We start from the raw sequence: 22,747 nt of genomic DNA on the forward strand, positions 1-22,747 counted from the left end.
CTGCAAGTGCCCAATTCCTTCCTGTCTAGTTAACCTGCTTTACACCAATTCAAAATCAGATTTGCACAGGCAACAAAAACGTTGAGTTTTAGCAAAAGCTAAAAAATAATTCCTAAATGCAACATGCACTTCTGTACCAGATCTCCAGACAAATATTATTTTGTGGTTCAAATCTCTACCACTCAGCAACGAACATTAAGAATTTCCTGAGGAAAAACATTAGTCACAGACTAAAACACTATGCTATTTCACATCAGCTGCCCACTTCTGTAAAGAGCAATGATAGGCCATAATGAGGAAGTGTGAAAAGCACTTGGGCAGCAGCAGGGAGAGAAGCATGACAAGTTTGAATTCAGTGTCCCTCTTCTCCCAATTTTCTCCCTCCACCTCCATCCTCCTACTGCTCCCCAAACAAGTCCTCCTGTTTAGCATCACAAGCAGAACACAATATTTACTTTGAGACAAGAGCAAGGAGGCCAAATGCCAGCATACACCATCTGTGTCTAATCAGGCCAGACAACCACCACCACCTCTTCCCCACAGGTGACATGGCAATCCGAGCTGAGAAGACATGTTGTGACAGCTGCATCCATACCCCTGGCAGAGCTGCCCTCCTTTCTTGGGTCACCTCAGTTTGCTGGTTTGAGCAAGGGAGCCATAGACTGCAAAGACATCAGAGCTTGAGGAAGTTCAGGAATAAGAAGAGGATCAGATACTGGTATGGTAACAAGGGACCCCTTGCATCAGACTGACTGCAGGATTTCTGGATATGACTAACTCTTTTCTAGAAGCAGAAATGCAAGTATTATGGGATAGTTTCTTTTGTTCTTCGTTTTCTTTGTTGCTTTGGGGGATCCTGGAAAGGTAAAAGTCAGTAAGACAATGTAAAAGACAATGTGGTCTACTATACTTGGGAAAAGATAAGGGGCTAACGAGACTGAGATGTAGGGGACACTGAAATTATTATCAGGAAAGAGAGACTTCAATCAAAAGGGACATGAAAGAAAAACAAAGCAGGAATGCCCCACTTTAAATCCACTGCATCCTTTATTGGATGGGGGGGGGAACATTGTCACAAAGGATGAGGAAAAGACTCAGATACTTAATGTCTTCTTTGCCTCAGTCTTTAATAGCCAGACCAAGTATCCTCAGGGTATTCAGCCCCCTGAGCTGGAAGACAGGAATGGAGAGCAGAATAAACTCCACATAACCCAGGAGGAAGCAGTCAGTGAGCTGCTACACCACCTGGACACCCGCAAGTCCACGGGGCCTGATGGGATCCACCCAAGAGTACTGAGAGAGCTGGCAGAGGAGCTTGCCAAGCCACTCTCTATCATTTACCAGCAATCCTGGTTAACAGGGGAGGTCCCAGACAACTGGAGGTTTGCCAGTATGACACCCATCTACAAGGGCCAGAAGGAGGATTTGGGGAACTACAGGCCTGTCAGCCTGACCTCAGTACTGGGGAAGATTATGGAGAGGTTCATCTTGAGGGCACTCACAGGGCATGTGCAGGACAACCAAGGGATCAGGCCCAGCCAGCATGGGTTCATGAAAGGCAGGTCCTGCTTGACCAACTTGATCTCCTTCTATGATCAGGTGACACGTCTAGGTGGATGAGGGAAAGGCTGTGGATGTTGTCTACCTGGGCTTTAGTAAAGCTTTTGACAGCGTCTCCCACAGCATTCTCCTGGAGAAACGGGCGGCTCGTGGCTTAGACGGGTTTACTCTTCGCTGGGTGAGGAACTGGCTGGATGGCCGAGCCTAGAGAGTTGTGGTGAACGGCGTTAAATCCGGCTGGCGGCCGGTCACAAGCAGTGTTCCCCAGGGCTCGGTTCTGGGGCCGGTCTTATTCAATATCTTTATTGATGATCTGGATGAGGGAATTGAGTGCTCCCTCAGTAAGTTTGCAGATAACACCAAGCTGGGTGGGAGTGTTGATCTGCTGGAGGGTAGAAGGGCTCTGCAGAGGGATCTGGACAGGCTGGATCGATGGGCAGAGGCCAACTGTATGAGGTTTAATAAGGCCAAGTGCCGGGTCCTGCACTTCGGCCACAACAACCCCATGCAACGCTACAGGCTTGGGGAGGAGTGGCTGGAGAGCTGCTCAGCGGAAAAGGACCTGGGGGTGCTGGTTGACAGCTGGCTGAACAGGAGCCGGCAGTGTGCCCAGGTGGCCAAGGTGGCCAACAGCATCCTGGCCTGCATCAGAAATAGTGTGGCCAGCAGGAGTAGGGAAGTGATTGTACCCCTGTACTCGGCACTGGTGAGGCCGCACCTCGAATCCTGTGTTCAGTTTTGAGTCCCTCACTACAAGAAGGATGCTGAGGTGCTTAAGCATGTCCAGAGAAGAGCAACAAAGCTGGTGAGGGGTCTGGAGCACAAGTCTTATGAGGAGCGGCTGAGGGAACTGAGGTTGTTCTGTCTGGAGAAGAGGAGGCTGAGGGGAGACCTTATCGCTCTCTACAACTACCTGAAAGGGGGTTGTGGCAAGGTGGATGTTGGTTCTTCTCCCAAGTAACTAAGGATAGAAGACGACGAAACGGCCTCAAGCTGCAGCAGGGGAGGTTTAGACTAGATATTAGGAAAATTTTCTTTGCTGAGAGTGGTCAAACATTGAAACAAGCTGCCCAGGGAGCTGGTGGAGTCGCCATCTCTGGAAGCGTTCAAAAAACGTGCAGACGTGGCACTTTGGGACATGGTTTAGTGGGCATGGTGGTGTGGGGTTAACAGTTGGACTTGATGATCTTAAAGGTCTTTTCCAACCTTAATGATTCTGTATGATTCTGTGACCTGAGTATTAAGGCAGATATTTATTAAAATTAAACAAAATTTTAAAAGCTATTATAACAAAGCAAATTAACAGCTTAGGGATATAGCTACTGAATGAAAACTGAAAGATTTGTAGGCCATTAGCACCACAAGGCAGAACACAGACAAATTTTCAAAAATGAATATGGGAGCATTCTATAGGTAGAAGGACACCAAGATGATTACTCCATTGTTTTCAATCCACTTGTAACTAATATTAAAACAGTATTCTTTTGCAGGCCCACAGTCACAGAAACCAGATACAGCTTTGTGATCAATACACAAGCTAATCTATATATCCTTACATTAAGTTACTTAATGTCCATTTTATTTCTGGAGTCCTTTAAAACTGACTAAATATGCACAGTACAGCAGTACTCATCTGCAAGTGCTGCAGTTAGGAATAGAACAGGAAAGACAAAAGAACAGCTTACACCCTTAATCTTTTCTTTTTACTTTTGCAGTCATTTCTAGGCAATTTATTGGCCCTCTTACCATATTGCTTCTGAGCTGTAACATGTATGGAGACTGAAGAGTTAACTCTTATGAAGAGGTGCTGGCTTCAAGACCTCCAAGGATAACCCAGTCACCAGCCATTTTTCATTTCCAGTCTTTTGTAGCATAACATAGCGTCCCATGAATTGCAGATTCATCATTCATGATGAACCCATGTGATGCCAATGGACTTTATAGTCAAAGGTTCTCCTTGTAAATCAAAGTGCCTTCATTACATTAAGTAGTAGATGACATTGTACATGAGATATGGTGAACCGAAATGGGAATTTTTCTGTTGCTTACAGATATCTTAAGCAAAATGAAATAGCCCAAATATTTTAGAAGTTACATTACCTGTCAAAGGAATGGAACTGTACAGGCTGCTCAGCAGCTCCATCACCAAGAACTCCAAGGAAGGTTGGTGGGAGAAGAGCAGCATCCACTGCAGTCCCATCAGCTGGTGCGCTTACCAAGCTTCTCAGGATGTCCTTTACATTGACATTTTTTGTAGCTGGCACAGAAGTTGTAGGCTTACTATCCTCCGTTCCTGTCTCAGTTCTGCCCTCCTGAGACTTATTTACTTCTAATGAGAGTGTGCATAGTACTTCACTGATTGCATCTGGACCTGCACTGACATTCAGAGATCCTGCTTCAGCAACACTACCGGAACTGTTTGTTTGCCCTGAAGCTGGTTCCTCCCCAAGACCAGAATCCCTTCTTCGTACAGATGCTGTACTTTCTGAATCTTCAGTGGAGGCTGAAGTACTGAGAACAGCAGATGGGTTTTCCACACCTGTTAGTTCGAAAAACAGAAAACACATTTTAAGTTCATTATTAACACAACTGCATTCACCACAGCAGTCCTAAAGAAGTAATACCAATAGGTGACAAATGAATTACACACTATAAGTATTTCCTCTTGCCTATGTAGAGATTTAATATTATCTATAAGTATTTAATAGAATACTTGGAACAGAAAGATTTCTTTCTAATTCCTGAGAAGCCTGAAAAGTTAGAACATCCAGAAATTGAGACAAGGAAATAGAAGATAATGACTCAACAGTCAAACAATGAAAATTAACTGATTGCCCTAAAGAATAGGAGAAAGAAGTTTTATAATGGAAACAAAAAAGCTGCCAGTCTATGTTTTGCATTATTAAGCTTACACAAAATACTAATGTTTCTGCAACACACATTAGTGAATACTTAGCTCTATTTCGGTGAAATTAACTACCTCCAAACAGCAAAATCAACCTAGAGATTAAGTTCTTCTCAGATCAGGAAGAGGTACACACAAACATGGAGGCAAATTGAATACTATCATATTGTTTATTTAATTGGTTACAATGTGCTTATTTTTATACAACCTCACATGGACTTCTACAGAATTTTAAGATTCTTAAGCCACATTATTTCATTTGGCCAAATAATTAATAGTTCACCTGTAGCAGAAGTTTCTTTATTTTCATTCTCTGATTCCTTGAATGATTGACTATGGTTTGGTCGTCTTTCATTCTGCGGTTCCAGGATATCTCTGTATTTCGAAACCATGAGCACGGAAATAAAATATACAACAGCCAAAGCCAAAAACTGAGCCTGTTTACTATCCTCCTGTAAAAAAAAAAGGACACACACACAGATTTTTCCATTACAATTTCAGCAGCATGTTTATTTTTCTGTAAAGTATGCCCAGCGCTACCATAAACAGACTGAGAGTAAGTTGATATGTCAACAATGGAAGAACAATATTCTCTAGTCACAGTTTGTCTCACCTATAAAGCTAGGGAATACAGCAATTGTATTCAAGTGGCACTAATCCTTTCATTTTTCATTTATAAATATGTCAACTTTGACTAAGGTCGTATGTTCTGACTACATGCTTCGAATTAGTGCAGGGACTAGGTTCCCTTTATTTATTTACAAGTGTTTCCTCTATCACGTTTCCTCAAATGTGCCAAGATATTAACAGCATTTGCTGTGAAGTACAACCAGGCAAGCGTACTCCCCAAAACTGTAAAAGCATTTATAAACTATTACATATTAATGAAGGAACTGGAACAAATTCCAGAACCAGTGTTAAGGGTTTATTTCATCACCAGATTGTCCAGATGGATGTACCGTACGATTTAAACAGGAATTGGCAAATATGCATTTGCTTTACAGCTGTAACTTTGTGAAGAAATTTTAAGAAAAATCTTAAAAATAAATCTTAAAATAAACTACGCCAGGTACCTCCCCAGAGTACTCAGTCACTCCTAGTGAAACAGAGGAAAGAGCCATGTCCCAGATCTGACTAGACGTTATGATTTAGCCTAAGCCTGTCCCCTTTGGCTGTCCTTTGAAGAAAAGATCCACTTTGGGATCACAGAAGAACTGAATATTTGGATCCTCCCTGACCAATCAGTAAGAGAAAGGGTGTTGGTGTTGGAGGGGATCCCTCATTTACATAAAGGCTCAGGTAGCATTCAATTTCTCCCTCTGAGCAGTTCAAGAAAGTAAGTTACACTATAAAGCTCATTTTATCATGATTATAGTGCCTATTGAAGCCCCACATCCCATGAGGAATAATGGAAGTTCTTTAATAAGCTATACTGGGAGAAGTTCATGAGAAGTTTTCTAGTAAGAACTCGATAACACAGCCAGATCTATCTGTTACGCTGAAGAAACAACCTGTATTTCCCTTGGCTCAACCCAAATCCTTAACCTTTATAAAATGAGACAGAAACAGTAAGCTAATAACAGGTTAGCATCAGGCAAGCACAGTGCTAGATTGATTGAAGTTGCCTACAATGGTAAGGATTATAAAGAATTTTCTTGCTAGATGAATTTTTGCAAGACAGTTTCTGACTATACTTAATAAAGTTGTGATCCAGTGAATTAGCACTTTCTTATTTTTTCTGCTATGTTTGTAGAACTCCATGAAATAAAGTTCCTATACTACTGGAACTACTACTACTGGTGTTGAAGTGGAATCCATCCGAGTTCCTCCTATACAGGTTCAAATCATGCCAATCACAGTTCTATGTGCTGAACACAATGTAAGAAACTGCATGCAAATCAAACATAAAATATTTAGATGCAATTATAAGCAGCTTCGCTAAAAATTGTTCCAAAATAGATTATTTTAAAGTTTACCTTTTCTCCACAGCTCAACACAGCAGCCAAAAAGCAGATTTACTACATCATTTCACATTTATTTGTGAAACAGAAAACCTGGTGGATTACATATGCAAAAATAGCAGAGGAGGTGTGTGTATAATTTTTTTTTTAAAGAAAAAATTTTGAGTACACAAAGTGTGCTTGATTTTGAAGATTGCATTTTTAGGATTATTTTAGTTGCCACCAGTATGGAAGATTCACTTTCTGTTAGTCTTTTCCACACTGATACTGAAGTAGGGGTTTCTAGAAGGTTGTTTCAGTCAATAATTGCTGTAAAGATAAAACCCAAGGATCCTTCACAATTCTGGATAGAACAAAAGTCACTATGTAAATCATTATTTTTGCTGAATAGTGCAATTATTGTAAAATAAGTTCTGGTGTCCAAGCTTGTGGCCACCAAAGACTCATACCCATTACAGCTGCTGTATTCGCTTACAGAGGTTTTTGGTTTGGTTGTTTTTTTTAAGCAATCAATCTCAATTTCCTCAATGTCAGCTATAAATTTGCTGCCATAGGGCAAAGATATTTTTAGTCAATTCAAGACTAAAAAACAAATGCATTTACAGCACTTGCACACAAACTGGTTCCTCTGAGGGGAAGTAAAGGAATTAGAGATGACCTCTAATTTGTAATTGGCTAGAAAGACACTAATTTTTCAAAAAGTATACATAAACATCTTTATGATACATACTATACATAAACACTTTGTCTATGTACAGGATGTCAAAGTATGTATTTGTACTAAACACAACGTATTTAATATACAATAGGCAGAATTCCAGAGAATCAGCTCTTAGGAACACAAAGAGCCTGATCATCAGGCAGCAATTTTCACCTCTCCCTCTTTCCAATCCCAAACACTACAACAGCTGCAGAGTATTATGTGCTCCTAATTACTGCGAGCAGTATTCGGGTTTTGTAAATTCAATTTAGCCAAACTGCATAACACATAGCAAGTATTCGGCAAACAGATCTACAGAGAAATCTAGCTACAAAGAAAATAACATATTCGTAACTTACTATATCTCTGAACACTACTGCTCGAAGACGATTAATATCCATATCCTGCAGAAGTCTATCATGGTCACGTATTGGAGAAATGCCACCAGTCACAATGTCCACTGGACTCTATTGGGGAAAAAAAAAAAGCAATTGTTTCAGATTCTGTTTTTAAAAGCATTCTACCAAGAATCATTAAGCATGTACAATCACCCACTGTACATCATATTGTCATAACTAGGGCACAAAGATCAAATATGCATTTCATCTTTAAAGGAAAAAAAAAGACTGGCAAATTCTTGTGACAGATTTATTTCACTGTGGAAGTTTACATGTGTAAGTGTTAAATTCACATCTTGGAAAAACTACTTTCCAGTATTCATGCCTTTCAGCTCTATTAAAGTATCAGTGATGCAGGTATGAATATGAAAACCTATCGCTCTGTACAGAGTAATATTAAACCATTGACTTTTGTGTTCCTGAATGTGGTCTTATACTTGCCTTTGCTGCAGACTTTCCTGTTCCTATAAAACCCTGCACTGTTTTTTGGTTCTTCCCAACGTCTCCAGTAGGCTTCATCTGTGCATGCTGCTGACACTCCAAGCAATTTCTTACTGCTACCGCACATACTTGAAGGGAAAAGAAATGTTAAGAATTACTCTGGGAAATAGTGTTGTTTGTGTCCCTTAGAGATGTATAATACATTTCTGTTTATTACTTAAACTGAAAAGTTTAAGCACATCAGTAAAATGGTATTTTGCTTCCATAAATTTTAAATAGTCACAAAACAATGCTCAAAATTATTTAATAAATTATAACTAATAATTGATACAAAACTATTAGATCATGTATGCTATATCTAATAGATACTTAAAAGTGAGTAAGCTAGCATCCCTCATTGAAATTTTACCATGCATACAACCATGAAGCAGGGAGGGTGAAGACAGCTTGATTTCACAGACTAGCAAGGAAGAAAGACAAATGATACACTAGTGAAAAAATCGGCAATGTTTGTTTCACAATGCTCTGTTACTTTTGGACTAAATGTTCTGAAGTTACACAACTTATTTTTTTAGCTTCACAATTGTACCTGTTTCTAATATTATTTTCAAAGGAAAAAAGAACTACCCCACCTCTATACCTGTTTGCATCCCATAAATCTTGTTCTACCTGCACAAAGTTTTAATTGCCTAGAAAGGGAGAGGAAGGCTAGTTACTGTTGAGGCTCTGGAGCTGCTCTGGCACTCATGCAAATTAAACTTTTCATTACAAAAAGTCTTACAGCATGCAACTAGCATGAATACTCTCCTCCTGTATTAACTAACTGAACCTAGTTATGATCTTGTATGTTCTCATTTCCAGAACAGTCATTACTTTTTTAGGTAATGACCACTTGCTTTCAATCCAATGTGATGCAAACATACTAGAATATTGGATACAACCAGTGCCCAATTTGAACCTTACTCTTTAGAAATTTACATCTCTAGTTTCCACCATACCTTCATCCACTGACCTCAGAATTTAAACCTCTTTTCCACGTATTGTAAAGGTTCGTGTTTTCGTATATGGTGCAAGATCTCTTTTTCTCAGAGCTGCTATATTCTCAACCTTGACTATTTGGGGAACTTTGGCAAAAGAATTATCTTCATGGATAAAATGAAAACATGCATCCATAAGAGTCAGGCTACTACCAAACTTAATTTATTTTATTTAAAATTTTTCAAGAGGAAACGTATCCCATGTATATGCATTGCAGAATACACTAACGGTAATATAGTAAAATATCCCAGTGCTGCTTTGACTAAATTTAATCTTGATTTAACAAAAAAAGGACAGAAAAAAACCCTAACAGTTGCTAACTATTTAGTAACAGCAAGCTCCTGTGCTTATTATGTGGTTTTATTTACTTACCCAGACGAAGACATTGTCGCAGAATTCCTCCAGATGACATATTTTTCTCAGACTCAATTTCAGTGAAACCAAGAGAGCTTGCAAAAATTAGCACATCCACAAGGTTGATTAATCTCTGCAGAAATGTTAAAGATGCCTCTACTGAAAGTCCTTGAGTTGGCTCAATATTCTCCAATTCATGCTACACAGAAAAATTGAAAGCAACATTTACTTCTACACACAGGTGATATTCCTACAACTTAAATGAAGAAAAATGTACGCTGGAAGTCCATTTTCAGACACATTCAAAAGTAGTAATTAGTCACATTCTAGGAACAATCATTAGTATTGGGATTTAATCTCATTCCAGACCACTGTGGTACAATTAAGCTAGGCAACTTCTTTTTAGGTTTTCAGGCAAAGAGGGCAAGGCACCCAATTTATCTTAGGGAAAGCATGGAGGTAGCAAAGGGAGAAAAGAGATGCTTGTGGAAGTATCCCACATGCATTCCTGTTTCTTGAAAGGACAGATATAATAGTTAATACTAAAGAAAGGCATCCTCCCAGAGGAGTTAAATTTTCAAATAAAAATGAGATTTCTTACAGTAGCAGATGTGGCAGCAGAAAGCAATGGCAATATACCACCACAAGCCATGATCATGTTGTCCATCACTTGAGATATGAGGTGAATTGTGTTGTGCACAAATATGACATTGTCACTGCTATTCACAAAGTCCATCACAGTTTTTGTAGAATGGCTGTCCAAAAAAAACATCCACAATACAGCTTTATTTCTGTGGTATTTTTAGCATCTTTATGCTTTCATAAAACTAAAACCAGACAGTTAGCAGTAGGGCAGCAAATATCACATGACCGTAAAGGTCAACTTGATGTGCCGCCTTAACCCAAATCTGAAACGACCTTTCACTTCTGTTCTTAAACCTCGCCGGATCATAGCTTGCTAAAAACAGAAAGATGTGCGTTCATCATCATCATCAAGATACATTATAGGCTAGTGTATGATTATTTGCTATAGCAAAAGTCACTGTATCAGGCAATACAATAAAGTTTCCTGTAAGCGTGAACTACATTTGAACTTAAATCTTTGGAAAAATAAAGCAAATACTAAGGGCTTCTCAGAGAAATTTAAAATCAACAAAACACAAAAACTTAAAATCCTGTTAAACATGGAAATAGATTTTCAAAACAGAACCTAAACTAAAAAGTTTATTTTAGCTATATCTGATGATGTCCTGAGAGGTTAATTTCATGACATCCTAAAAATCTTAGTCAGACAAAAATTCACCACAGTTTAAATTGTTTTAATCACTTAAATACTGTTTCTTCATCCTTACATTCCCTTTTATCATGTCAGTACAGCTATATTTTAAATGTCAAATTTAAATTTGACATTACCTACTATAAGCTAATAATAGCCACCACTCTTATTTAAGGTATTAAATCTTAACACTAAAATGTTAAAATAAAATAAATAAATTATTTAAAAATTTTAAAATTATTAAAATAATAAAACTGTTTTCAAAGTTTTGTTTTTTAACTAAATTTATCTTGATGAATCTACATTCCAGATCCCTATTATAGAATATCTCTGTGTTCACAAAACCCTACCAAAGCAGCAACATAGCTTGTGTAAATGCAGAATAAATACTATTTGGGACAGATTTTTTTTTTTTTTTTAGTCCATATTTAGATACTAATAGAAGATGCAGGCCCTTACATACATTAGGAACATGAAAATCATGGTCCAATAAAAATGAAAAGCAAGACTGCCACTGACTTAAATGTAGGCAGGATTTCAGTCAAAAATGTATGTGCAGGCCCTCAACCAATACACATTTATGTCTGTAAAGAGTCTTTAAAAAAAATCTGAGAATATCTGGGTACAGGTCACAAAATGAGTAAGGCTACTGAATGAGTAAAATACCATATATGGAAAATTCAAAGACAAGGAGCAACTCTGATGCAGTTTCAACAAAATCTCAAGTTAATTATAACTGACATGCCAGTCTAGATCATTCCATATAAAGCACAGAAATTTACCTTCTCCACATCTGTATATCTGTTTCTATGGAAAAAAGTAAGTCTGTGAGCAAGCGCTGATGCATCAGTGACCACTTAAACTCAGGAATACGAAAGACAGTTGACCTAGAGTCTCTTCTCTGCCCATCTGATGTAGCAGTTAGCTCTTGTCCTGAAGAATCTTGCTGCCTTGAGGTCTGAATACAAAGGTTGCAGACAAAAACAACCCCACAATCTGGTTATTAAATGTTTCCATGGAGTACACTGAAATGCACTTAATAGACCTGAGATTTTAGATATTCAACAAGTTTAGACCATGTACATGGTCACAAATAAAGCTGAAACTATTACACAAACGCTATTTACTGGATATACCAAGCCTACAAACTAGTCTACATCTGCACTACCACACCTGGTATAAAGGCATACACAAGCAGCAACCCAACCTTACCACAGGGGGAGTATATGCTGCTGTAAAGAGTGGTTTTCCTCCTTTAAGGAAGAATGGTGCAGAATGAAGAGCTTCCATTAGCAGGTATCTCTGCAGAAGGGAAGTTCTCAGATACATGACTATTTAACCGTGAAAAGGTGAGTTAGAAACTAAAGACTAGAGGGGTGGAGCACTGCAGCATGCAACAGAAGCTCAGTTTTAAATTACACTTGCACAAAAAAGCTAGGCTGACATAATACAGTGACAATCAAACTTTATAGTTTCAAATATATATAGTGTACCTCCTGCAGAGTAGCTAGCATACAAAATATTTTCACAAGTTCCATCAGGATATGAAAGAAACTTAGTGCTTTTTTTTTTTCCTTCTCACAAGCAATGTTTGCTTCTCAATAATTATAAGAGTTGAGATTATAAAATACCAGACTGAAAAGAGTAAAACGGAGGTTGAGCAAAGAAGCAGAAGACATTCTAAATAAAATCCGCTCAGACTATATAAACATTTCTTTCGGTTCCTCAAACTTAAGAACAGAAGTGCCACCACAGATGAAGTGTCCATCTATTCAAATACTCAGTCTCCATCAACATCCACAAGTGGACGTACAAAGAATAAAATCTTAGAGATTTCTCAGTACAAATTTGTAAGAATCATGGCTATTTTAATCAAGGGTTGAAAGCATTCTTTGGATAACTCACAAAATCACGCACATTAAAATCCCCAAAATGTGTATGGGCACACTTTTTAAAAAAATCTCATAAAATAAGAACTTCCTCTTATTTTTAAGCTAGACAGATGAAGGACAGGTAGAATTTACCTCTGGTATGGATCTGGGGCGCAGAGGTGCTTCTAGACATGTGTTAGCTTTCAGTTCCAGTTTTTCTGTATCTGATGCAACACTAGAAGCATCAAGCTTGGCAATTCTTTTGTCAGAGGCTCCAGCGGGCTCTGACACATGTGCATTTGCATTTTCTTCAGCTGTTTTGGTTTCACTAAAAAGAATCTTTTCTTTCTCCAGCTTCTTTTTCCCTTCTGAATCTGGTTGAGTTGCTACTTCTTGAACTGCAGAACTCACTGTTTCTGGTAGAGAAGTCAGTTCTTGTTCTTTCCCATTCACACCTTCAGTATCTTCAGATTTTAAAAGCTCAGATTCACATTGCTTCTCTATTGCTTTTTCCTGCTTTGTCACTCTGCTTTCATTAGAGCTATGTTCCTTCTTTGTTTCTGCAAACTCTTCTGAAGGTAAAGGCATACTACTTTCCTCTTTCAAATCAACAAAGTCATCTTCCTCTTCCACCTCTACTGTTGACTTTTCCAGTCTTTTTGGACTTTCAGGAGTTTCTCCTTCCAAAGTAGTTTGCATTGCTAAAGAAGCAGTGGTGACAGCTACTGTTTCTTCCACAAGCTCATCAGCTTTGCTCAGAGAATCTTCAATTGCTTCAGCTATTCCAGTACTAATTTCTGAAATGCTGGGCTTTATTGCTTCTGGTTCTGGAGAAAATTCCACACAAGACACTGCTTTTAAATCCTGTGTACTCACCTCATCTTCCCCTTCTAACTCCTCACTATGATTAGACACTGAATGAGTTTGTTGGTCACCATCTGATAAGGTATTTGTCTCTCTTTTTTCAGGACTGCATGCCCCATCATCATCAATAATGCAGGAAGGAGCAGTAACATCATCTTTTAACTCCAAACATTGTTGCTTTCCCTTGGTTTCAGCTTCTTTGCTAACTCCTGAGATTGTTCTAATTGGAGTTGAAGAACTTATTCCACTCCCTTCACCTCCTTTCCCTTGGTACTCCCTGTACATTTGAGAAAGACTCTCTTTGTGCATTTCAAAAGTTACCTAAAAGAACAGAGTTGAAAATACACTAAAAATTATACATAATGACTGGTTTTGCTGAAAAAAAAAAAAAAATTATTACTCAAATCACAAAGTTATACTACAAACTTATATTGCATATTGTCCTCACAATAAGAAATAATTTCACATTGGAGATCACTTCAACTGAAAGCAAGTTTTTCTTAAGTGTACCTGTTATTCCTGGCCAAGAGAAATAATAAAAAAAAAGTAACACCAGAGTCAAAAAACCCTAGACTGATCCTAAGGACAGGAAATTAAATATTTACTAGAAGTACTCAGAGTTTTAAAGACTACTTCTAGTAAAAGAAGATTAATATTTATAGTTAACACTTGCTACTTGCATTATTTCCTAGGCTAGTTACAGTCCTCTGTAATTAAGAGTTTTCTGTGCTCCTTGCATTCATGTAATTATATAGGATGCAGATAATGCTACAGCAAAACATCCATAGAATTACTATATTTGAGATGGCTGACAACCTCAATTTTTTTGTAAGGGAGGACACTTACTATAGCTGAGCTTTCACATCATTTTAGCACCTTAAGTATGCTCAACAATCCTCAAAGGCAAATAAACTTTAGAGAAGTTTACCTAAAAACAATACAATCCCACAAAGTCAGAGCAGAGAGAAGCACTTAATGAAGCCAAAATCCTGGGGACCTCCAAATGATGAAGACCTCAGAGGAACTAAAAGGAGGTTCCTCTAAGAGGGTGACACAGCTGAGAGCCCAGCTGAAGTGCCTCTACACCAATGCACACAGCATGGGCAACAAACAGGAGGAGCTGGAAGCCACCGTTCTGCTAGAAAGCTATGACCTGGTCGCCATTACTGAAACTTCATGGGACGAATCCCACAACTGGAGTGTGACTATTGATGGCTACAGGCTGTTCAAAAGAGACAGGTGAGGCAGGAAGAGCGGAAGCGCTGCTCTCTACATCAACAAATGGAGAGAGCATGAAGAGCTGTCTCTGAGGAACAGCCACAAACAGGTCGAAAGCTTAGGGCTAAGAATCAGAGACCAAGGCAACAAAGGGAACCTTGTGGTTGGTGTCTACTACAGGCCACATGACCAAGAGGAGTCTATTGATGAAGTCTTCCTACTCCAGCTACAGGAGGCGTCGCACTCGTAGGCCTTTATCCTACTAGGGGACTTCAACCACTCTGTCATCTGCTGGAAAAGCAGCACAGCAAGCTGGGGGCAATCCAGGAGACTCCTGGAGTGCATGGAGGATAACTTCCTGCGCCAGGTAACAGACAGCCCTACCAGAGGGGATGCCATACTGGACCTGTGGGTCACAAATGCGTGTGTGCTAACTGGCAACGTCAAGATTGGAGGCAGCCTGGGCTGCAGTGATCATGCACTGAGGATCTCGCAGTCCTGAGGGATATGAGACAGGCCAAGAGTAAAGTCAGGACCCTGAATTTTAGGAAAGCAACCTTCCAGCTCTTCAGGCAGTGAGTCAACAGGACCCGCTGGGAAACTGCCCTCAGGGACAAGGGAGCTGAACAGAGCTGGCAGGTCTTTCAGGATGCTTTCCATAGGGCGCAAGAGCTCTCGATCCCCAGGTGTAAGAAATCAGGAAAGGAAGGCAAGAGACCAGCAAGGCTGAGTGGAGACATGCTGGGCAAACTAAAGGGCAAAAGGGAATGCACAGGCAGTGGAAGCAGGGACAGGTATCCTGGGGTGAGTACAGGGACGCTGCACAGTTTTGTAGGGATGAGGTCAAGAGAGCCAAGGCACAGCGGGAGCTGAACATGGCAAGGGAGGCAAAGAATAACAAGAAGGGCTTCTACAGGTACGTCAGCCAGAAAAGGAAGGTCGAAAATGCGTACTCCCTCAATGAACACAACTGACAAACTGGTTAACAACAGGCAAGGAGAAGGCTGAGGTACTCTGTTGGGATCACCCTGCAAGGGCTCAACCTTAAGGAGAAGGAGCTGTGGCGTTGATCTGCACGGCTCGGCCTTGAGGAGAAGGAGCTGTGGCATTGAGAAGCTGGTAAACAGCTGGACACCTGCAGGGCTCAGCCTTGAGGAGAAGGAGCTGTGGTAAACAGCTAAGAGGAAGTAAAGGAGTGCGTGGACACCTGCAGGCAGCGAATCCTGACTGTGGAGAAGTGCATGGACTGTGTGTGGTAACCAACCAGGACGTATTTTGTGGCGCGTGAAAGAGCTGTAACTACATAAAAAGCGGACACTTGTAGCAATAAAGGTCTTTGGCCTGAAACCCTGCCAGAGTCCATGTCCTGTTACTCCACAGTACTCAACATCTTCTTTGCCTCAGTCTTCACTGGCAGTGTCTCTTCCCACACCTCTCGAGGGGATGGACTGCAAGACAGGGACTGGAGGAGCAAAGAGCCTCCCACTGTAAGAGAAGATCAGGTTCGAGACCACCTGAGGAACATGAACATGCACAAGTCTATGCAACCTGATGAGATGCATCCCAGAGCCCTGAGAACTGGCTGATGTAGCTGCAAGTCTGTCCTGGTTTCAGCCAGGATAGAGCTGGTTTTCTTCACAGAAGCTAATGCGAGACTGTGTTTTGGATTTGGGATGAGAAACTGTTGATAATGTGCTGATGTTTTGGGTTGTTGCTAAGCAGTCAAGGACAGTCCAGCTTCTCATGCTGGCCTGCTAGCAAGAAGGCTGGGGGTGCACGGGGAGCTGGGAGGGGACACAGCCGGGACAGCTGACCCAGACTGGCCAAAGGGATATTCCCTACCATCCGACGTCATGCCCAGTACATAAACTGGAGCTGGCTGGGGGGCGGAAATCGCTGCTCGGGACAGGCTGTCAATTGCCAGGTGGTGAGCAATCGCTGTATTGGGCATCACTTGTTCTTGTACATTCCTTTGTTGGTATTATCATTGTTGTTTCCTTCTCTCTTTCTGTCCTATTAAACTGTGTTTATCTCAACCCACAACGTTTTTTTTTCTAATTCTCTCCCCCGTCCCACTGCGGGAGGGGGAGTGAATGAGCATCTGCGTGGTGCTTAGTTGCCGGCTGGGGCTAAACCACAACAGGATATGGTTGATGTGATATCTGAAAAGTCCTGGCAGTCATGTGAAGTCCCTGGAGACCGGAAAGAGGGAAACATCGCACCCATTTTTAAAAAGGGTAGAAAGGAGGACCCTGGGAACTACCAACCTGTCAGTCTCACCTCTGTGCCTGGAAAGATCTTGGGACAGATCCTCCGAGAAGCTATGCTTCTAGGCAGATAGAGGGCAGGGAGGTGAGTTGAGACAGCCAGCATGGCATCACGAAGGGTAAGTCCTGCCTGACCAACCTAGTGGTCTTCTATGGTGGAGTGACCACATCAATGGACAAGGGAAGAGCTACAGATGTCATCTATCTGGACTTTGGTAAGGCCTTCAACATGGTCCCCCACAACAACCTTCTCTCTAAACTGGAGAGATATGGATTTGATGGGTGGACTGTTCGGTGGATGAGTCGCATACAGAGGGTACTGGTCAATGGCTCAATGTCCAGATGGAGATGTGACAAGTGCTGTCCCTTAGGGGTCCGTACTGGGACCAGTACTCTTTAATATCTTCATCAATGACATAGAGGGATCGACTGCACCCTCAGCAAGTTTGCAGATGACACCATGCTGAGTGGTGCAGGTGACACATGTGAGAGATGGGATGCCATCCAGAGGGACCTGGGGAAGCTCAAGGAATAGGCCCTTGTGAACCTCATGAGGTTCAACAAGGCCAAGTGCAGAGTCCTGTACCTGGGTCAGGGCAATCCCCAGTATCAGCACAGGCTGCAGGACGAAAGGATTGAGAGCAGCCCTGCCGAGAAGCACTTGGGGGTCCTGATGGATGAAAAAATGGATGTGAGCCGGCAATGTGCACTCGCAGCCCAGAAAGCCAACCATATCTTGGGCTGCATCAAAAGAAGCATGGCCAGCAGGTCAAGGGAGGTGATTCTGCCCCTCTACTCCTCTCTGGTGAGTACCCACCTGCAGTATTGGGACCAGCTATGGAACGCTCAGCACAGGAAAGACATGGACCTGCTGGAGCTGGTCCAGAGGAGGACCACAAAAATGATCAGAGGGATGGAACACCTCTCCTATGAGGACAGGCTGAGGGAGCTGGGGTTGTTCAGCCTGGAGAAGAGAAGGCTCCAGAGAGACCTTATTGCAGCCTTCCAGTACTTAAAGGGGTCTTATGAGAGAGGTGACGACAGACTTTTTAGCAGGGCCTGTAGCAATAGGACAAGGTGTAACAGTTTTAAACTAAAAGAGGGCAGATTTCGACTAGATACAAGGAAGAAATTTTTCACAGTGAAGGTGGTGAAACACTGGGACAGGTTGCCCAGAGAGATGGTAGATGCCCCATCCCTGGAAACTTTCATGGTCAGGTTGGATGGGGCTTTGAGCAACCTGATCTAGCTGAAGCTGTCCCTGCTCATGGCAGGGGGGTTGGACTAGATGACCTTTAAAGGTCCCTTTCAACACAAAGATTCTATCATACCATAGAAAGGTCCTCTGGCAGATGCTATTCACCCAGTCTGAAAGGCACATGAGAACAGCTACACAATCTGATTAAAGTGAGACTACCTTCCTACAGATGAGCTGGAAAAAAGTTATTATTGTTTTTAGGTATATAAAAAAATCCAGTTATAAAAATTCTTCATATATATATACTGACAAAACTAATTTACCCAAATAAATAGCTGTGTGTTGAAAGAAAATCTCACTAGACTAACTAAAGTTTTTATTACACTGTCATTCAATTTAGTTTATCCATACCTTTCTATTTAGGATTTAGATTTATTTTCTATAACAGAAGTGTTTATTTTTCTGGAAGCTTAGTTCTCAATTTTTTCCCAACATATAAGCTAAAACTAAGGGTGTGGCGTTTTTTTCTAAAACTGTTTTCTTTATCATAAACATTTTCCATAAACAAAGCAGAACAGTACATTTTACTAAATATATGAATGCACATTTTCTTATTCTCTTACATACTAAACTCATTCATTTGGATCTCATATAAAAATTCCATGTACATGGTATTCAAAGTGACTATTAGTCAGTAGGAATATTTTCTCTTAAGATGATACATGTAAGTCAAAAACTAACTTGACAGGTTAAAAAGGTACTAGAAATTATAGTTAACAAATCAGAGAGGAGCAAAGAAAGAACAAAGGTAAAAAAGAGTATTCTTGGAAGGTTGTGTTGTCAACATTAGCTTTTTAACATATATTTTCCTCCAACAATCAATTATAAATTAAAGTACTGTAGGAGCAATGCAGTATTCTAACACAGGACCTGAAGCATGTTATTTGTTCAAGTTGATTTAATTGGAACTTGAATCTCTAGCAACAGAACTGGCATATCTTCCTCCTCCTTTTTAAAAAAAAAAAAGTCTTCCTATACTAGTTTTAAATCAGTTATGTACAAACAAAAAAGTGCAAATGATTACAAATGACTGAAAATTCATCCATCTGTCACAATGGATCTATAAAATATTTGGTTATAAGGCATTTCTAAATAGAGCATGTGGGGGGCATTATTATTTCAGAAATACTTCCTTCCTGAACTGTACCACAGTCAGAATGTCAAAAGCAACCTAAAATAGATCATGCTAATAAGCTCTCCTTTGCACTTTTAATTTGTGGTTAGGCAAATATTTAATAACATGGTTAGGCAAAGCTGCTGCTTGTGGTCAAATCATTATTTTTCTGAAGAAGAAATTTTGACAACTTGGGCTTATCTCCAGCTAGCTTTCCCTCTTCTCTCTCTCCCCATTGCTCCCTCCACTTCCAAAACTACAAAAAAAGTTTTATTCCAACAAGTACTAAAGAGACATTCAACAGTCAAAAATACTGTTGGTTTATTTCAACAAAACCGGCATGTACTTCCCAGAAAGCACACTAACGCACAATACGTATATGCGTTACGTACACAATGCAAGTATAGCTGTGAAAAATCTGTGATAACATAGCTACCTTTACTTATTTCTATCTTCAGTAGCAGACTTTTTATTGCGCCATTCATTTGAAAAATGCATGGGGAAAATGACTCCTCAAAAGTATTTGCAGGCTTTAGCTACAATGCATACTTACTTTTTTAATACTGTTAAGCTACATCCAAGTATGAGACCTGGATTCTACTCTGGTTAGGCACTGCTTTCAAAACTATTGAAAAAGTCTTGGGTCTAGCCTCAAAATCTTGTTTCACTAGTTCCCTTGAACCAAGGCAAAGCGAGATGAAGATGAAAATTGCACTTTTCTTTTTTTGTGGAAAGGGGCAAATGAGGGAGACATGTATGTCAAATTCTATTACTGCTGCTGCCATCCATCCCCAATACAAACGGGGATAAGCACAATGACACTAAGGTGATCACAAGAGAGTGGCTGGAGGGACCTGTTACAAAACATGCTTTTCTTCAGTGCTCAAACTTCAGTGCAATGGACAGTAGTACATGACTCATAGAACATTTTCAATAACAGCAACAATTCAATCTTAATGGAACAAATCATAGAGATGTTTTGCAGGGCTAGCAGTTACTAAATCCACCTTGCACAAAGAGCACATTCACAGTGTTGCAAGTTTCATCAAACAACACTTGATGCTTACACTGGTCCTTACAAAACACAACAAGCTTTAACAGCAATATAAAGTTCCAAGTTCTGGCAGCCCTATCTACATAAGTGCTTTGATAAATTACCAATCTCATTCAAGTAAACTGCAAGCATCAAGGAATGTCAGTTCAAATGCATTCTAAAAGCACATCATCAGTTCTGTTACACCTGCTTTCCCCCTAAGTGATTAAAGGAATCACTGAGATTAAGGCCAGAAACTAACATCAGACCAGCTAGCCCAGCCTTTGATTTTAACCCACTTTCCTACACACAGAGCCCAGTAACATGAATTGGATGACAACTTGCAGAGAATTGTTCAGCCTTGGTTTTAGAAAACAAGAGATGAAACATCCCCTGGATCATTTATTCCAAATGTACTCTACCATCTTAAAAAGAAAAAAGTATCCTTCTTAATTTTGAAAGTCTAGCTTCAATTTCTAGTCACTAATTATGTCTGCATTTCTGAGTTATTAAAAATACCTCAGTGTGAAAGAAATACCATGTTTTCAAAGGTTTTTTTCCTTTAACATACTATAACAATGTTTTTAAAAGCCCAAAAGTAACAGGACCATCTAAAAAGAATGAGCTTTCATTCTGAAGGACTACAATCCTTCCTGTGACCCCCTTCTGCAATCTTTCCAGCTCTTCAAAAAAATCTTTAATAATGTGAACATCCGTATTTTCATGTATCATTCTAGTGTAAATCTCATTAAACTCACATGCAGGAGTAAAAAGCAACCTGCTTTATGGTTTCTCCCTTTCCACTCCACGAACACAGTCTACAGAGCTGGCAACAACGTTTGGAAAAATGATCAGTTAGTAATACGCCAGCTTACATAACCTGTGATGTACTCTTTCTCTGTGACGCTGACTTTTTTCCAGTGTGCTACCAAGCCAACCTCCTTTACAAAAGCCTATTGCAGCTTCAGATTTTCTCTTACCAACCAAATTTATCATCTTGTTAACAGCATTAAATCAACCTTGCTTGAAAACAAGTCAAAATCTGCTCTCTGTAAGTCCAGGGTTGTGAGCTTGCTTTTACTCTCCTCCCTCCCCTGAGGATCCTGAACTCCACCATCTCATGGTCATTGCAGCCAAGGCTGCCTTTGACCTCCACATTCCCAACAAGCCCCTTGCTGGTGGTGAGTATGAGGGTCCAGCAAAATACCTCTCCTCGTTGACTCCTCTATCACTTGGAGAACGAAGAAGTTGTCAATGACTGGATTGCTATGTCCTGCTGTGTTGTTGAGGGCCAGGCCCTGCAAACATGAGGTTGCGCCTATCTGCCTGCAGAGGACCTCATCTGCTTGTTCTTCCTGGTCATGTGGCCTGCAGCAGACGCCCACTATAATGTCACCTTTACTTGTCCTTTCTTTAATCCTAATCCAGAAACTCTCATTTGGCTCCTTATTCATCCCCAGGCAGAGCTCCATGCTCTCCAACTGCTCTCTCGCATAGAGGGCAACTCCCACTCCTCATCTTCTGAGTCTGTACTTGCTAAAGAGCTGGTATCCCTTCATTCCATCACTCCAGTCACGGGTGCCATCCTACCACATCTCCGTGATCCTAACAAGATTGTTATGTGCATGTCATACTTCATATTACGTTACTGAAAGCTCCAAATTTTCTGGTCCCTCATTAGCAACTTCACTGCCTCATTAATAAACATGCCATGGCCAAGATTTCAGTTATGCTTAATAGCTTAAGTTCTTATTTCCTTGCGAACAACGGAGTCCCCCTGCCTCCAAGCTCTTTCCTTCGCATCATAACTTCTCATTTAATTTTGAAGACACTTAACATTTCAGTGCTGGAAGAAAAGTTCATCTAGACATAAAGACTCCCTGCTTTTTATAATTCAAACATCAAAAAAACAAATTCTATCTAAAAACTAGACACTGTTTCAGCGAAGTCCCCCAGTATTTCTTAGCAATATATATTTGTTACTCATTCATTATTCAAAATCTTGCCATGCTACTTTCTCTCTTTTGTCGCTTTGGAGAGTTTCCTGTTGCATGCTTTGTTTTTCCTAATAACCTATATGAAGTCAGATAAGCACCATAGGTATTTGTATTAATTTTGAATGTTAACATGTGAATCATGAATTACAAACTGAGCAGTTTTGGTTTTCCAACTAAGACTGTTGAAAGTTACAAGTATGAGTTCTACTGTATAGGCTGGAGATGCAACCAACTTTGCAACACGTTGATCTTTGCCTAGCTATGGTCAACAGTTAAAAACACAATGTATGGTACAGGGATGCAATATAACTTCAAAATCAGTCTCATCTGAAACAGGGAATAGACAATGGTTTGGAAGCCATCACAGAGTAACACCCTTGAAACCAAACTGTGCTCTTCAGGATTGTTAATCATTACTACAAAATAAAAAGAGAAAGAAAAAAAGAATGGCAAGAAGGTCAATACAGACAACTTATCTTTACAGATGGGCAA

At 40.3% G+C, this 22,747-nt stretch overlaps 1 protein-coding gene across 3 annotated transcripts in view; it reads right to left on the reverse strand.

The window, feature by feature from the left end:
* Positions 1-22,747, reverse strand: part of LRBA (LPS responsive beige-like anchor protein) — a gene marked incomplete at its 3' end in the record, with an annotated part of 428,602 nt that overhangs the window by 330,906 nt on the left and 74,949 nt on the right. For 2 of the 3 annotated variants that reach the window (XM_081999652.1, XM_081999651.1), the window contains exons 22-29: positions 12,658-13,689; positions 11,416-11,591; positions 9,959-10,112; positions 9,376-9,556; positions 7,966-8,093; positions 7,486-7,593; positions 4,749-4,917; positions 3,661-4,099 (exon numbers count right to left, since the gene is read on the reverse strand). In XM_081999652.1, the coding sequence (XP_081855778.1) occupies positions 3,661-4,099; positions 4,749-4,917; positions 7,486-7,593; positions 7,966-8,093; positions 9,376-9,556; positions 9,959-10,112; positions 11,416-11,591; positions 12,658-13,689 (2,387 nt within the window). Of the gene's footprint in view, positions 1-3,660; positions 4,100-4,748; positions 4,918-7,485; positions 7,594-7,965; positions 8,094-9,375; positions 9,557-9,958; positions 10,113-11,415; positions 11,592-11,845; positions 11,936-12,657; positions 13,690-22,747 lie in introns of all 3 variants that reach the window. The other variant, XM_081999650.1, reaches the window with a different exon arrangement.

Source organism: Phaethon aethereus, assembly GCF_964289735.1.
Source record: "Phaethon aethereus genome assembly, chromosome: 4".
Classification (NCBI taxonomy): Eukaryota; Metazoa; Chordata; class Aves; order Phaethontiformes; family Phaethontidae; genus Phaethon; species Phaethon aethereus.